This window comes from Pagrus major, chromosome 23 (assembly GCF_040436345.1).
Source record: "Pagrus major chromosome 23, Pma_NU_1.0".
NCBI classification, from domain to species: Eukaryota; Metazoa; Chordata; class Actinopteri; order Spariformes; family Sparidae; genus Pagrus; species Pagrus major.
Window position 1 is genome coordinate 17528328 of NC_133237.1, and position 18025 is coordinate 17546352.

General features: G+C 40.9%; 2 protein-coding genes across 3 annotated transcripts; one reads left to right on the forward strand and one right to left on the reverse strand.

Moving 5' to 3' along the window:
• Positions 1 to 667: 667 nt before the first annotated feature.
• On the reverse strand, positions 668 to 7930 carry tbc1d17 (TBC1 domain family, member 17). Of its 2 annotated transcripts, XM_073494232.1 has the most exons (17): positions 7865 to 7930; positions 6545 to 6640; positions 6384 to 6461; positions 6185 to 6296; positions 5919 to 6102; positions 5677 to 5788; positions 5262 to 5432; positions 5039 to 5164; positions 4835 to 4938; positions 4253 to 4347; positions 4021 to 4137; positions 3718 to 3818; positions 3208 to 3307; positions 2817 to 2914; positions 2441 to 2557; positions 2269 to 2355; positions 668 to 1483 (listed from the first exon to the last, which is right to left on the reverse strand). In XM_073494232.1, the coding sequence occupies exons 1-17, from the start codon at positions 7925 to 7927 to the stop codon at positions 1322 to 1324; spliced, it is 1923 nt and encodes a 640-aa protein (XP_073350333.1). In that variant the 5' UTR covers positions 7928 to 7930; the 3' UTR covers positions 668 to 1321. The 2 variants fall into 2 exon arrangements, with proteins under 2 accessions (XP_073350333.1, XP_073350332.1); XM_073494231.1 differs by lacking the exon at positions 7865 to 7930 and having other exon boundaries at positions 6545 to 6818.
• A 3655-nt stretch (positions 7931 to 11585) lies between these two features.
• On the forward strand, positions 11586 to 17547 carry akt1s1 (AKT1 substrate 1 (proline-rich)). The gene is made up of 6 exons (XM_073493887.1): positions 11586 to 11710; positions 12208 to 12949; positions 13046 to 13313; positions 13396 to 13479; positions 13554 to 13723; positions 14910 to 17547. The coding sequence occupies exons 2-6, from the start codon at positions 12557 to 12559 to the stop codon at positions 15045 to 15047; spliced, it is 1053 nt and encodes a 350-aa protein (XP_073349988.1). The 5' UTR covers positions 11586 to 11710; positions 12208 to 12556; the 3' UTR covers positions 15048 to 17547.
• Positions 17548 to 18025: the final 478 nt, after the last annotated feature.

The following is an 18025-nucleotide window of genomic DNA, read 5'->3' on the forward strand; positions in this document are numbered from 1 at the left end:
AGTGTTTTCCTGTCACCATTCCTGAAAATTCATGTAAAACCTAAATTTTTTAAATCCTAAAAAGCCCAAAGTAAATTCAAAGCTGCTGTTGAAGCATTTGGAGTACAGACATGGTTTTGAGCTCTTTTGAAAGGTTACAGTCTGCCTTTGTTCCCCAAACAGTCAGAAGCTCTCTAAGTGTATCGGTCATTGATCTATAGGACTTTGAACACACTGAATTATACCACATCATATGGTCTTACATGGTCCAAGTCAAAATTTAATAACAATATCACTGAAAATGGACACTAAACACTTGAAATATTCAGGTGCTTGGCAAAAAAAAAAAGCCATTTTGTGACCTGATAGTAACAGGAGCATCAAACTCACAGGTCATCATTTCCTTTTTTATATGAACTGTGTGCATATAGTCAAAAACAAGTGCTTAGGTGAAAAAACAGCCTATGAAAAGAGCAAATTGCATAAAATGTCATGAACCTGCATCATTTCCAAACTTAAATAAATGTCTTTTGGATACTGTATATGTGTTATACAGAGAAGTATTTCTAATACTGTGTGTAAATGCTCTGGTTAGCAGCAGTGGTCTATTCTATGTACTCTTAAATGAATAAATCAGATGCTGGCTGTGAGTAGACCTGTTGAAAGAGTCAGTCTGGTACCTGCTTCATTAAGATTCAGCCATTTATTTCATAATAATCAGCGGATGAAAACGTTATGACATAATACAGATAATTACAAGGCTTAAAATAATACCACGCCACTAATGAAAACTATAAGGCATGCAACAAGTTTGCATAGGGCTGGAATGGCATCGTACAGTACTAACAAGGTGCTGCCAGTGAGCTTATCCTTCAATTTCCCTTTTCACGATCAGTGGCGAGGGGACACAAATAAATCTAAACCACACTTAACAGAACTCACTGAAAGGACACAGCGAGTGACAAGCAGAGATGGTTACAATTATTAAATAATTTGTGAAAAAGGTAAAAGAGCAGCATCAAAAGGAGGAGGGAGAGGAGAAAAGATGGCAGTACTCTTTTAGCAGAGACGTGTAAACAAGTGACAAGCAGAGACAAACGACATAAAGACAAAAGAGCACAGAAAGTATGACAACAGTTTTCACTTCTTGAATAGTAACATTCATGGGTACATTTAAAGAAAAAAGCCGCAACGATGCCCCCTGCCTCTGACAAAGAGTAACTACTCTCTCCACCAAACTGCCTTCATTCCTTCTCATTGGATCCTTTACAGTCACATATATCGTTTTTCATTTACAAACATCTTCCATTTATTTCTTGGTTAAGTGTCAGTCCAGTCAGATTCAAGGATACGTGGGACCGGATGCTGAACTACACGAAGCAGCCTCTGCCTGTGATTGGGCGAGGAGGCGCTGTGTCTCGCTGGTCTGGGAGTCTGGGCTGTCCTCCTCAGAGCTGGACGGAACGTAGAGACCCAGAACCTGCTGCACCTTGAGGGGAAGCTCCTGGAGGGCAGAGGATGTGTCAAATTCAAGCAATATGCACGACGACAAGAAAGTGTTTTCTTCGCCTGGCAGTCTGTTTTTCATCTATGTTTGTGCCAACAGTATTTTCAGTTTGGTTTCAATTACAGCCGGTTTTAAAATGTGGAAAAGGCTGACTAAACACATTTCATATATCCCTTCAAAGTGACGCACTTTTAAACCTCGCTAACTTTTTCCTGACTTTGTGTCTGAACACTAGCGAGGCACAGGTCTAAACAAACTCTTAAAGGCTGCTGACGGATATCAGAAATTAAAATCACTGGAGGATTTTTAAATGGCAAAAAGCTGGAATCAACCATTTCAATTACTATCGTCGCAAAATGATGAATAGAGCGAATTAAGACACACCAATAAAAATCTAACGAAATAGACATGTTGATTGATTATCATTACAATGGAGCATGAGTAAACACATAAAAATGAAAATATGAGATTGATATCAATCAAATTTGTTGTGCAAAATAACAAACATGATTGAAGAATCCAAGTTTATATCCAAAACCACATATACAACTCTTAACAAAGGAGGAAAATAAGGAATAAGTAAAAGAACATCAAAAGAAATGTCTGTGTGTAAAGACTTTCTTTATATCTAAATGGGCTAAATGTAGAATGAAAATACAATGTAGAGGAGTGATTCCCATAATTCCTACATCATGACTTTTTAAAAGGAAGAGCTGTGACACCCAATGAAAGGTTTTCAGTGTAGAAGAACATTTCCTTTTGATGGATGAAGAGCCTCTCACCTTGCACTGTATGAGCTGTTGGAAAATGGCCTCTGCTCCTCGCAGAACAGTCTGCAGGTCCAACTTCATCGTCAGCTCATTGATGTGCTGAAGGGAATTCACAGAAGAGGTTAACAGGTGAAAATGTGTATATTTATATATAGAAATATACATATTTATATGTAGTGCACACCTTCAGAATAGTGTTAAAATCGTGGTCTGAGCCAATCAGCTCTCCTCTCTGGGACTGAAGGATTGAACAGGCGATCAGCAGGTGGAAGTTGTCGCACGGAAGACGAGTCCAGAGGACCTGAGGAAGAAAAAAGGTGTTACAAAACAAAACTTGTTGTAAACTCGGTCTTGCTAAATTAGATACACTATAACACAAGTTGCAGTTAAGCTTCGATGTCAAACGACTTTAAAATGAGGCGATGATAATCGTCATACCCTAATATGAAGTTTAGCACCTTCGTGACTTAAAGGAGTGAAGCAAGCCTTATCTCATTCACAGCTTTATAAAAATATCAGTTTCAATACATAAACTGTAAATGCAGCTGTGGCGCACTCACCTCCCACATGATGAGGATGTCCTCGAAGGAAAACTCTCTCTTGAACCAGATGAGCAGCCAGCGGAAACAGAAGCAAAGAGAGCCGCTGTCCTGAGAGTCTGATGGACCAAAGAAGATTTTTTTTTTCAAATTTAGTTACAAAAAAAAGAAGAAGTATTAGCTTCTTTCTAATATCGAAAGTTTTTTCGCAATTACAACAAATGAGGTTATTCTTATTTTTTACACCGGAAATTCATTTCAGTGAATCACTTCCTTTTCATGCTTTCATGCATAACAACATGGTGTTGATAGATTTTTCGTTCCTCTATCCTTAAAGCCTTTGCTACCAGCTTCACCTCAGGTTTAATTTTATTCTAATCCAGTCACACTAGATGAGTATTAGCTGACTAACCCAGGAAGTCACACAGCTCGGGGTCCAGAGCCTTCAGCAGGATACTGAGCTGAAGGAGCTGCTGCTTCATGGCCTCCTGAGACTCCTCAAAATTCTGGTGCTGCAAAGGAAGAAAGTAAAGACTTATTAAGTCTCTCGGTGCCCTCAAGTTCACATCTTTCTTCATGGAAATGGACTCATATCGGAACACATTAAATATATTCACTGTTTTGATGTATATAATATCCAAACATCAATAAAACAGATTTAATAGTGTTTGCTTTCTGTTTTCATTTAAATCAAAACTGCTGATGAAGCATAAGGTCACCACTCGGGGAATTGTTGAACAGACCACACTAAACAGGAACAATAGAGTCAAACTTTCTGTTTTGTTTGTGTAGCTGCTGACCAGTTGATCATGGTGGCACAGCTTTAGAGCCTCTGAATCACCTCTGATGCCACTGATGAGACCAAACGAAAACTAAATTTGTTTGTGACTGAAATCCAATAAAGAGAGATATTTCTACTAACCACCAGCTCCATGAAGCCCGTCAGACACCAGAAGGACTCCACCTCGTTCTGAGTGACAAACAGGAGAGGAGAGAGGAGATCGCTCATCCCCTGGACATAACCTGGATGGACGGAGACAACAGTGTCAGTGTGATGTGGATATATCTGCAAACTCAGATACCCTAAAAATCTCTTTTGTGATCTAATAGTCACTTGTAATCCACAGAAAAACTTTATCTTGACATTTTTTGGGGGGATTATTAATATTATCAAGCACTCAATACACACTGCACCTCTGTTTGCCAACAATTCAGAAATCCTCACCAAGATCAAAGTTGAACATGCAGTATGTCATCAGCACATCATGAAGCAGAGTCAGGCCTGGATTGTCGTTCCCAGAGAAGAACGTATTGTGTCTGTCCGTCCTGCTGACATCTCTCTCTGTCACAACGCAACAAACACAGTTCAGATTCAACATCTACAGCAGCTCTCACAGACAAATCACTGAAAGGATGAAAAGCTTTTTGTCCTTTTTTGGACAGATTTCAGCGCTGACCTATCAGGCTTCTGTATCCTCTGAGGAGGGAGTTCCTCATCTCCTGCTCTTCACTGACTGACTTCCACTGCACCTTCATCCTGAAGTACTCATCCCTGCAGACACAGAGAAGCTTTACAGGGGCTGAATACCTCAAAGGGAAAGGTTTGACATTTTGGGATATTTGCTTTCTTGCTGAGTTAGATGAGAGGCTAGACACCACTCCCATGTCCGTGAGGTAAAAATAAATCTACAGCCTGGAGCTGGTTATCTTAGAAAGACTGCAAACGGGGGTAAATGGCTAGCCTGGCTCTGTGGAAAAGCAACAAAATCCACCTGACAATACTAAAGCTCACTGATAAACACATTTTATCTAGTTTTGTTTGTCAGAGTCTCCGCCAGTTGTGGGTTGTAGTGACAACAAGACTAATGGAAGCCAAGCTAACTGGCTGATGGTGGTAGCTTTATTTTTATCCTACAAATATAAGAGTGGCAACAAACTCTCGGCAAGAAAACAAATAAACATATTCCCTAAAATGTCCAACTACTCCTTTAACCATCCAAGAGCGTTAGAAGGGGATGCTGGGTTATAAAAACACTAACGTTTTGACCCGCAGGATGTCCTCTCTTTCCTTGGCAGTGCTGTTCCATGGATAAAAGCCCAGCAAGAACTTCCATACCTCCTTTCTGAGGGGTGGTGTGATACCCTGTAATGGACAAGAATGGTATGAAAACACGCACATGTAGTAGGTCGAAGGCTGAAAAACTGAACATCTAGACATACTATTACTATATCTACTTTCTTACCCCTCTGAACACCAGCTCTTTGACCTTATCTGGGTTCTTCACTCGCCCCTCTGGGTCCAGAAACTCCTTCCATTTGTCCAGAGGTTGTCCCCTGGTTATGTCTGGCCTGGGACCGAGCTCCACCCCCTTAATGGAGAGACAGACACAAACATTAACAACTGATTCATGTCTCCTAACATTGTATTAGACGACTGTGTGCTTTAAATTGTTCTCCTTCTCTTACACAGGTGATGAGTTCAAAGCCAGGCTCTTCGTCCGACTGGTGCGGCAAACTAGGATCCTGAGCAGTACGTGAGTGGACGTGGGAATCTGGAGGTCGAAGTGCCGCCCTGAAGAAATTGGTGACTTTGGAGAATCCGCCAAATGTGGTGGCATATGGGTCGTGGATAAATCTCTGTTCAGGCAAAAAGAAAACCCAAACACAAAGATGTTTTCTACTTCAAGGAAGAACTGCAACATCGATAGAGTTTCAGTCATGTATGTGCTTCATTATTGAGCGACTGGAGTGTGACTTTGATCAGTGAGTCAATGGTATTGAGCAACAAGCTGATAATAAAGATTTCATGATCAATATGAGCTCTAATGCACCGTCACATGATGAAGTTACAAAAAAAAGATTAAAAATCAAAACAAATTACCATGACAAGATCTGAGCCTCCGTCATCAAGGAGCTGCAGCTTATCGAAGGACTGAGAGAGAGCACCTGAGTCACAAGGGTAGGCGAGGAAGAGCCGCCCATCAACTGGTGACCTGATGATAACAACAGAGACCATGTGATGTTTTCATTACCCATGTGACAGACGAGCTCTGCCTGAACTCTCTCTTCTTACAGAAACAACAAGACAGAAACTGCTGCAAGAGTCAGGATGGTAATGCTTACTGGTCCAGGATGATGTAACGCTGCAGGGCCCTGAACAGCTCCCTGGTCCCTCCTCTGTGGAAGTGCAGAGGAGGCAGCGGGTGGCCTCCTCTACTCGTCAACACCAGGAAGTTTCGGCCCAAGGAGAAGCGAGCCCTCCGGAGAGAGTAGAGCTCTGAGAGAGGCAGAGAGAATGACCACTGACCTGCAGGAGACACAGATGAAACTTAGTTTAATATTTTCTTGATGTAACCATGTACACAAAAAGACAGAATTGCAAACTGCACCTGAATCTCTGACTGGGACATGTTCTCGATCTTTCTTCACTGTGCTGATAATTGCCCAGTCAGGCTCATAACCAGGGTCGAAGTTGGTGTCCTCCTCCCCTCCTTCTCCATCCTAATTCGTAAGAAGTGTGTTGAATTTTATTTCAGAAATGCTCAAATTGTTTTCCTTGTCATGAGTAGCAAACAGATGATTTCTCACCTTTTTGGTGTAGAGCACAGCAGGGGCACTGCGACCCTCATCTTCAAGTGGGCTCCACTCTAAAGCCGGCACCCCACCCTAAAACGATAGTTTGGTTAATAATAACATCAATAACGTTTTTTTTGTATCTTAACTGCTTCGACTCACACAGATTTACTTACTCGCTCCACAATCCGGATGAACCCCGGGATGGTTGTGTCCTGGTTACTCCGCTTGGCATTTGTGTGGAGGTACACCCCCTCCTTCTCAAATACCAGCTGTGTACAAAGAAAACCCATGCAAATGTAAACGTGAGCTAAAACAAAGAGATGATTCAATTCAGGTTGAGCCAGATTCCACTCTTGGGAACGTGCTTGGTACATGTATGGTAACTGTAAGGACTCAAGCAGTGGTTATTTTCATCTTAAGCTTCAATGATTAGTCAATTAGTTATCAACTATTAGATGAATCACCAAATGTTTTGATAATCAATAAGTCAGTTCTCTGATTGAATCTATCCTTGTTTATTTATTTACTTAGTACATTTTACTGCTCTTAATTCCTCAGATGTCATGTTGTCTCCTTGTCGTCATATATTGATTGTATGTCTTTTTGTGTTTCTACATTTTCTGTTCTGCCTTCATTTACTCACCTCAGACGAGGCTCCCTTGTGTTTGGCGTAGCTGTTGGGTGTTTATTCTGTTATATTGTCTTCCCGAGTTTCCTGCATTTGTCAAAGCACTTTGTAAACTCTGTTTTTAAAAGATGCTGCTATATTAATAGAGCTTATTATTATATATCACATATAAAAGTGACAAATCCTCACATCACATGTCAATCTGGAACCAGGGAATGTTGGCATTTCTGCTTTAAAGATATGTACATGATTGATCAACAATCAGAACTTCATTTTATTGAATTGACCTGATTGATTCTAGCTTGTGTTACAATGCTGACAACTATTTATAGTATCAAATAAGGTCACGTGAACGTCATTTGACTGTAACATATCTGATCACATAAAACAAAATGTTCCCATCATGTCTAAAGTGTCGCATCATACAGCTGCCCTCTAGTTTTGGCAGGTAATCACATAACAATGAGCTGACTAACGACATCACATGATTACAGTGTGGCTCGGTCAGGTCAGTGGGTGAAAGCGAGCAAACCACAGAGGAAAACTTGAGCTGACTTTTTTTTCCTCACTAAGACGACTGACTTAGCTTGCAAACCTTCATATCTGTTCTGTTATGGGTATATGTATCGACTAGCTACACAACTGAGTCCGACATCTTACATCCAGCCAGATAACAACGGGAAGTTATATTAGCTCACAGTCATATTACCGAAGTGAACAGCTAGCTTGAAGTGTTAACAACAGCTAACACTGTCAACAAGATCGACTAGCTCCCTCAAAAATGTCCCAGTCGAGCGGAAGCAAAGTTGTTTAAATCCACAAATATAAATACCGACAGTAAAACAGTGTTAAAACTTCGAAATACCTTGTAATTCTCAGCGGGTTGCTCCATATTTCCGTCGCCTCTGTCTTGACTTCGTTTTTCCATAACAAATGTTACGTCATACTTCCTGCTAATGGTAAGCCCCGCCCCACAATAGACGTCACGACAGAATCGCGAGCCAATCAGATCACAGGTCATTATAATAAAAGGCTTGAGAAGGACATAAGTAGATTTATTATTAATAATCCTGATTCCAGTTTCACTTTAAGTCCAGACAATGTTTGGTTCAAATATGTAATAGCAGTAAAACCAAAATTTCACATCCACAAATCCAAATGTAATATCTCCAAACCCTTATTCATTATATTTGAAAATAAAACCAAGCATTACATGACACGTTTATGCACCTCCTTTAATGTATTTGTATGAATGTGTGATGTCATGTACGGAAGCCCTAAAGGACCATGCATTCATACATTTTATTTCCTCCGTTTTCCCGTGATAACGAGTTAATTTCATGTGTTTTCTCGAGATCTCGAGTTATTATCTCGAAATAACAACTGCCATTTTCCCGAGATAACGGGATAATTTACTCGAGATCTCGAGATAACGAAACTTTGTTTTCCCGAGATAACGACGTAATTAATTCGAGATCTCGAGATAACGAAACTTTGTTTTCCCAAGATAACGACATAATTAATTCGAGATCTCGAGATAACGAAACTTTGTTTTCCCAAGATAATGACATAATTAATTCAAGATCTCGAGATAACGAAACTTTGTTTTCCCAAGATAACGACATAATTAATTCGAGATCTTGAGTATGGAAGCCCTAAAGGGCCATGCATTCATACATTTTATTTCCTCTGTTTTCCCGTGATAATGAGTTAATTTCATTTGTTATCTCGAGATCTCGAGTTATTATCTCGAAATAACAACTGCCGTTTTCCCGATATAACGATATAATTAATTCGAGATCTTGAGAAAACAAAACGATAGTGTAGTATATTAAATCATTGCAGGAAACATCATTCAGTGTAGCAATGTCAGAGGAGCAGGAGCATATCGATCACCGCATCACATATATTTTCAATCAAGGTCTGACACAGGCTGGAACAGCGTTATGCCTTGCTATAATATACACATTAGTGTGCATAATCTAAAAAGACGTTAGCAAGGCTTCAGCTATATCAGCGGCGCAGTCTAAGTGAGCCTGATGTCGTCATTAACTAATGAGGAGATCTCGAATTAATTATATCGTTATCTCGGGAAAACGGAGGAAATAAAATGTATGAATGCATGGCCCTTTAGGGCTTCCGTAGTCATGTACATCCTGTTCACTTCACAATACTTGCCACACGAATTCTCTCTGTATTCTTTGTGTAATTAATGTAATTACATGTGCCATTATTACAAAAAATAAATAAATAAATACTGCACATACTTTGGTTAATGTCAATTTCCCCCAAAAGAGGCCATAACACGATGATGAATGACATGATGCCAAATACAAAATTTGGTCTCGGCATGGCAGTTTTTATTTGCTTCGGTTTAGCGTTCTACATTTATTTTGAAAGTATTAATAGGAAGTGCTAGGGGGTCTGACTTTTTTTGTTTTGGTGTAGTTTCCCGTCGTGGCCACTAGAGGGCAGTGAACACTAACACGTCTGCAAAACACTACCAGCATCGCAGCAGAAAAGAGAAGAAACCTAACCAGACCAAGAATACATAAATACATAGCCAACTTAAAAAGTTATAAGCAGTACTTTTATTATAATACTAGATCAAATCAGAGTGAGTAAAGTTTGTGAAAGAATCTATAAAAACCCGTTGTAAGCTATCTGTGTAGCATCCCACAGCAGACACAGTTGATGACTTGCTGGTGAACAAAGTGAAGCATTTAGCTGTTAAAGAGAAAGTGATATTTTCCCTCAGGAGTTGACGGAGGCCAAACAAGAGGTAAGACGAATATGAATATTTATTTACGTCAGTTAGTTTGCCAGAGATTACAAATTAATGCTAACTCTATGCCGACCACTTCAACATATCAATTTAATGATACAAGTTGCGTTTAAAATTCTCTGCTGCCCCCATGTGGCCAGAAATCGTTACTGCATGTATTGTTACAGTTCCTCGTTGTGACCACTAGAGGGCAGTTTCTTCTGTGTATGCCACATAGAGTTCCTAACTGAGCACTCAACAGGAATGAAAGCAGAAATAACAGTATTGCAAACTCTCCAGTAATGCAAATGATTTTATCCACTTCATCATTGTTGTACACCTTTATTAAAGGTGACCATACAGATTTTCAGAGGGTATGTTAGACAAACATTTATATTGGTGTTGCTTTTGTGTCAATATTGAATGGATATACATGGAGTGATCATTCATATTATAAACAGTATAATCACGTCTGTATTTGTTGTTATATGTGCATTTATTTAAGTGTATTTATTTATTTTAAGAGTGTTTTTTAGATAAAGTTTGACAATTCCAAGCATTATGAAAACTTAAATGACAAAAAGCTCCCAAAATATAACATTCAAATCAGACAACATGGCTACTGTCATTTATACTTTTATACTTCTCACTACTTGCATGCAGTGACTTGTGTTTTTTCCCCACTTTCTTTTGAAAAACACAGTGATCGTGCCTCTTGTAGGCAGCCTGTAGGTGGGCTCCATGAGCAGAAGGTGGGCCGTACACGTGCACGAGAACAAGGCGAGTACGAGCCCGCCCACAGAGCTCGGTCACGTGTACAACGTGCGTTCGGTTGGAAGTCAGTAAACAGCTGACGTCAGAGCGACGTCAAGCCAGCAAGAACTAAAGAAACGAAAAACCGGATGGGAGCCGACATCGTTCGCCTTCAAATTAAAAGAGTTAAGTCACATGATACATCCAGGTCAGGATTTAGAATCAATTAAGGCCTGATTGTCACAGAATAAAACAGAGGTTAAATTAAAAATAAATTCTTACACACAGGCTGTGTTTACATTAATTTATATCAACATTAATGTATCCAACTCATAAAAATGTGTCACTTAATTTTAAGGGTCCAAAATTTTACTAAAATGTATACTTATTTTGAAATGTCCTGTGAATCAACCTAAAAAAATCAGGTCGGTGTTCATAGATAATATCTATTCTAAGGCAAATTATATCACTAGTTCAAACAATGTAATGCAAAAACTATTATTTTTGTATTATTTTCTCCACAACCATTTGGCAACTCATGGGAATGATACCATGATCCCCCTGGGAGAACAAAATGCTGTAAATATCTATTTATTAAACTATTAACTAATAACCAATTATTTTTAAATCACGTGTAAAGACTTATTTTTATCGAAAGTCTTTCCTATCAAGGTGGTTATATTTTTAGTTTAGTTTTTTTTCTGTTTAATTACACTCTAACTTATTGTTGACATTGCACTTAGGTCTTGCATGGCTCTAATTGGATGCAACCATTGCTTTTTAAACTCATCATCTATTGTTACTAGTTTTATTTCCCTTTTATTACTTGCATCATTGTATTTTTGTGTTTATTGTGAAGCACTTTGTAACGCTGGTTTTGATAAGTGCTATACAAATACACTTATTATTATTACTACTATTATTATTATTATTATCCACACATACCTCATTTGGAGAATAGCTTACTCATAGTGTAGCTTTGTACCTGGGGTACATAATCGTGTTTATAGGGCCGGCTTTTATTTTGAAAGACTCCACCGGAAAAGCCATTAATAATCCTTGCTAACTTGCTGCTGGTGTAGAGCCTAGCAAGGGGAGAGAACCCGTAGGAGAAGGTTTCAACACGTCCGACAAAAAAAGGCATCGCTAAGGGTTGAAAAACATCAGGAAACGTGGAAGAAAGAAACTGAACAGGTGGGTGAACGTCTTCCTCCATTTCTGTCATTTTTACAGGCGCGTCGCGGCTCCTGCTAAAGGCTGAAAAATGGAGGTGAAGTGTGGGTCCATCATGAGGAGGCTGCACACAACACTGAATAAACAACAAGATCAACAACAGCAGCTGCAGCGAGGACAGCCGCCGTGCAGAAAAGCCCGTAGCATGCAGTTTAACCGAGACAGACGCGACTGCAAATACGGATCAATAGAGAGGAGGGTGATTACAACAGCTACAGCTAACGTTACAGTAGCTACAGTGGCTACAGTAGTTAGCATAGCTTGTTGTCAGTCAGCTTACAGACGTCTGCGACAGTCACTGGACAGATTAAGTTGTTTTTGTATGTCATCTGCACGTATTTAAATGTGCAGTCACTCTCAATTCATCAACTCCCAGACAAGGTTGATCACACATCTACAACATCTGACATGCCTTGCCATTTCAGACGCTAACCTTGATTTTGTTTTGTGTTTTTCAGGTATCACCAGCAACTTGACAACATCTCTTCTCTCCCCTGGCTCTCCAGTGTGTAAGGACACCGCCCTATATATCATATCTTAAAGTCACCCAGTGCCTCTCTACCTGACGGATCATTATTATCCCCTCCGCATCCTCACCAGTGCAAAAACAAACCGTACACCAGCAGGACAGAAGGAACAGAAGTGAAGAGATTTTTCAACAGTTTGAGCAAAGTCGGATGAACCTCAGCTACCAAAGTTACCTGTCGACACTCTATTAAGTTTGGTGCCCCCCTTCCCATCGATCATCAGCATTATTTCATCAAGTCAGTTCGTTTAAGAAAGCTGCAAACAGTCCTCAGCACCATTATGGCCTCCATCAACCAGACATCCGAGCCCGAGATCCCAGACAACCACAAAGAGAGCTGGCTGGCGCTACTTTCTGCTGCGGAAACGTACTGCCAAAAGTCTGGCTGCGACCTGGCCATACTTACAGCCTGTAAGAAGTTCCGGCTGTCAGCTGGAGACGGAGATGGGAGGAGGAAACGGGAGAGCGGCAGTGCCTTTCCTAAGGAGTGCGATTTCTCCTATAATGTATGGGGTCAAGGGTTTCTGGCCGAGTCGGCGCGCCGCTACATGGACGACATCGGCGTGCTGCACTCCACCACCATGCTAACAGCCCAAAAGCACACACGCCACTCAGGGGGGGAGGGAGGAACAAAGCTGGTGGTTGACCTGACCTCGGACCCGGGACACAGGGGGGTGAGTGGCCTGCGTGTACTCCATCCTGTAACAGGCGTTCAAAATGTTCTCTTCCATAATAAGACAGATTTGTTGTTGTTGTTGTTGTTGTACTAGGGCTTTACAGGAGACGGCGGCGTAGGTGGAGTCAGCCCCAATGGCAGGCTGTATTCCCAAAGCTACCCGTCCATCTACAGCTCAGGAGCTGTGACCGGGCAGGGAGACGGGCAGAACGGTAACGGAGAGAGGGAACGGGAGAAGAGCGCGCTGGAGGCCGAGCGGGAGAGACAGAGGTCTGGGATTGAGGATTTGGAAGAAGAGTGTGAGGACGAGGAAGAGGAGGAAGACATGGATGAGAGGAGACCATACGGGAACGAAAGTGCTGGTGCGGAGCAACGCAGTTCATCTGTGTTTTCAAATAGTTTTATGTGCATAGAGTCTGAGGTTTTCTGGTCATCTTGCTTCAGGTGTCTTCTCCATGGACGAGGACTCTCTGTCCCGGGACTGTGAGCCGTTCTTCGAGTCCGACGGGGAGGAGGAGAGCACTGATGGTAAGATTTTGGATTGCTGACTGAAAGTAGTCACATTTAGTGTATTATCCTCATACATCTTCTGCCTGTCCTAGGATCTCTGAGCGAGGATGCTCCTCCGCCGACTCGCGGCATGGCGATGGGTCATTCTGTGTCCCGTCACGCTCACCCCATGGCTCTGGCCCGCTCGCTGCCTGTGTCTGTGCCTGTGTGGGGCTGTAGAGGAAACAGATCCGCTCAAGGAGACAGCAGCAGTGGAGAACGGGTGAGCACATATCCGTTTACATTAAAGGATGGCAACCCAATCCCCAACCCAAGAAGATTGTGCTTTGCCTTAAAATACTGGTTTTGGTCACCACAACAATGCCTGGTGATTTCCCAAGGTCTCTTCAAAAACACCCGGTTTTGTCGCCACCAACATTAGCGGAGACGTCTCGACTTTTCATCAAAAATATCCGGTGTTTGTTGCCACCAACGCAGCAGGAAATGGACCTGAGGTCTCTGTAAAATTTTCTAGGGATGCCATGCTTACAAATGTTGAAACTCAGTCTTGAACTGTGGTCACTGGCTCAGCAGCCTTCGCGCCACCGTCCCCTCCACCTCCCGATATGACAGTCAGCTCAAGAGATGGATTTTAATCTGAATTTATAACAAATGCAGAGATAATTTGCCACGCCAACAACGGCACAATGTTTCTGATAACATGAGGGGACTTTCTGAGGATTCAGTCTTTTAAGACTCAGTGAGATAAAAATTAGAAAATAAAAAGTAATAAATAATAAATAAAAGCTGCATACAGTTAGTAAGCGCAATAAATTAAAAATAAAACATTTCAGTCAGTTTTCATGAATTATTTGTGCTTTTCTGCTCTGGCAGCAGAACAAGCCAACTTTGCTGTAAAACCGTTATTAAGTGAACCCTCTGTTCATTCAATAGTTTATTCATGTGATACAAAATAGCACTAAGCACTTGTCATTTCATCAGACGCACTCGTTCATTTAAGATTTAACTTCCAAATATTTAACCAGCTTCCATCAGCCTGGTTTAAATTCAAAGCGGACATCCTGAAAGTTAGAAAAAAGAGATGGAAGCTGGATGTTGTTTTTATGTTTTTTTGGTGTCAGTTGATCCTGACATATTCCACGCTGTCTAAAGACGCAGACAAAGAAGACTATTGTGTTCTCAGTATTCTGATGCATCAACTAACGGCCACGACGGCTCAGTTCATGTGACCGCAAAAATAGGTGTGACATTTGTGCGAGGTTGTGCTGGGCAAATATTTTCAGAAAAATATTTCAGAGGGTCAGTCACCATTTTCTAAGAGGTGAGAGTGCAGGAAAAAACCTACCGCATGGAAACAGAAGAAACTTTATCTCCATTTTTTTCCAGATGTCAATCACCTCCTATAAAAGCTTGTCAAAGACATTCAGTCCTACATTTTTGTCTTTCAGGTGGGCTGTGCCGACCTGGAGCACATCGCCGCTAGTATGAAGGCCCTCCTGGCCCCTGGAGCCACCGATGGGACAGAAATGTTTGGGGCCCTGCCTCGGCCCCGTCTCAACACAGGGGACTTTTCCCTCAAGCACTGAGAGAGAGAGCGAGGGTGCGAGTGGAAAGAAAGAGAAAGGGATAGAGGGAGAGAATCGGAGAGATTGTGGAAATGTGGAGAGAAGTTGTGACGACGGGAGGAGAGCTGGATTGTCTGGCAGATGTGGCGTACAGTATGTGAAACAGTGTAAAAGCTAGTTTACCTCCATTTATTTCTCACTAACCAAAATTAACGGCACATGCTTTGAGGAGTAACTGACAAAAAGAAATGTTGTTATGAATACTAATGACATTTTCAACACTATGCCCCCCCTCCCTCCTCATCACTACACATTTCACAACACTAGCTACTACACATGCCACAACACTACATCAGGACCTCGAGATGTGCGTGTAGTGACCCACTGCACTGACCAACAAGGACACTAAAACAGGGTGTATAGTGGTCTAACTGGCACGGCCAATTGTTAATTGTTACAAACCTTGTGTGCGGATTGGTTAAATTACCCGTGAAGTGATGAGAACTCGGGGGAACAGCCACCTGCAACGGGTTGATCGTTGGCTCTGGTGTTGCGTGCTAGTGCTAGCAGACATTATTGTAATATGTAGCTCTGAAGCTAAATGCTATGCTATCTTAAAAAAATGTATGGCAAAGTGTTTGGTCACTTCTCTGAAACATGATTTGAAATTAGCATAGTTTAAACATTTCTTTCTGAGGATTAAATGAGAAAAAGTGATACTCCTTGATTTGGGAAATGATTAGCTTAGCAAAGTTAAAAACCTCACCTTCCAATATAAGTTCGCCCACAACTGAAGTAGATGGGGACGTGTTTTAAAACGTGAAAAACGGCAGTAAACAAAAACATTAAATGGCTCCATACAACTCGTCCGGCACAGTTCCGGTCTCTGAAAGCGAGATCCCAAATTGATTTGAAATGACTCTTGATGCATTTTTGAGCTTGTGCACCCACTTGAGACAGGTTGCGTGCTAACGCTGTCAGCTTAGCAGCTACAGTGAATATTTTGGCTTTATAAAGGGTGTAAATAGCGTCTGTTCAAGTCTATTTGAGATTTCAGGGCTTCCGAAGACTAAGATCACACTGGACGAGCTGTATGGAGCCATTTTATATATTTTTTTCTTGGGTTGGTTTTTTGTGTGTTTTAAAACAAGTCCCCATTTACTTCAGTTGTTTAGGAGAACACTGCAATGCTGTTTTGCTGTGAAGCTCCAGAAATGTTTTGAGGACTACAAAAATTCACTCACTTTTCATCGACATGGGGATGGGTAGATAATGACTGAATTTTCATTTTTGGTTGAAACTGCCCTTTAACTATGATTTTTCAATCTGAACACAAACAGGATGTAAAATAACGAGTTTGGTTTTACAGGGAGTTAAGTCCTATAACTGTTTCTTGACAACAACAGTAATCCATCCACCCAGCATCTTTGACTGTACGGGAAGAACAAGTTTTCCCCCCGTTATTCTGACTTTGGAGGGCTATCCTTTACAATTTTGAAATCCCCTAAATTTAGATGTAAAAGTTACATACTTGGAGCAAAATCATCAAACAAGATACAAACTAGCTCCTTTTTAATTCAATTTAATTGATTGTATTGGTGTTACCAATGGATTTTCTTTAGATGTAACTACCAGCGATGGTATTTTTGCCATCATATTGCCAACAGTTTATTGACAACTCAGTATTACAAGAGGGACACTGATGTGGCCTGTTTTTGAAAACTGAAATTGAAAAAAAAAGAACCCCAGGAGGTCACTGCTCCTTGGTGTTGGTTGCTAAGAAAAAATACTCACAAAGTGTAAACTCCTCAACTTTCCATATGTGTACTGGTTAATTAGTGAGCTATAAACATGTTGGTAGGGCATATTTATGAACTACAGAGGGAGCCAGGCTAACTGTTTTCCCTGCGTCCAGTCTTTAAGCTAAGCTAAGATACGCTAACCTCTTCCTAGCTACCTGCTGTTGTTCAGCACATTTAATGCGAAGGTTTTAGCACGATGCACGGAGCCAGTGATCTCCCTGAACCACGTGGATGTTTTCTCTGCATGATCCTGTTGTTCATGGGTAAGTTGACCAACAGGCCAGTTGTTGTCACCACCCCCATTAAAAAAAACAAACAAACAATATCTCTTAAAGGGGTAGAAACCAGAGAAATGGTTAACATGAAGCTTGTGGCTTTTCAAAAAAAATGTGAGCGGAGGACACCAGCACCTCCTCATAACATGCCTATTTGTACTTTTACTTTTGCCAATGAATGACTGACTGATAGAATGATTGTAAATTGATGCGGAGTTATAGGGGATGGTTTGTTGTTTTCTTCTTTCTTTTTTTTTTTTTTTTGCTCCAGAGATCTGGTTGAGATGAGTGAATGAATGAGTCTGTTTGTGTGTGAGAGAGAGAGAACGATGGGTTGAATTTGAAAGGAACAAATGTCCATCTCTGACATTTCAGAAACAAATTAATGTTCCGTTAAAAGTACTTTTTTGTTTGAAATAAAGGAGCAACACCAAGAGATGAAAAGGACTCTTTGTGGAATTATGTGTGAAGATGCAATGTTGTGAATGGCCTGTAGAGGGCGTCAGCACTCTAGTGTACAAGTGATGTAGGATCACACAAGAATGATGCATTTACAGTTTAATTTATTGACTACATTCCTCACATTAAAAAAACATACAGGCTCTTAAGTTAAACAAGCACACCAGTACATGCAAGTCCTGCATGTTACAAAAACAAACAGGACATTGCCTAAAATCTAAGCTAAATAAAATACATAAAATAGATACACAATAATAGCAAAACAATTAGGCATCTTTGGATATATTATGAAATGATAAGCTTTCTTCATGCATTAGAGAAAGCAAATATAATCCACAAAGATGTCACGACGTGCTTCAGTTCTGCCTTCCAACTCCAACACTTGTTCCCCAATCATCACAGCCTTGCCATCCCCCTCCTGACACCATCTTAAATTTACACTCCTTCACCCCCTTCCTCCCCC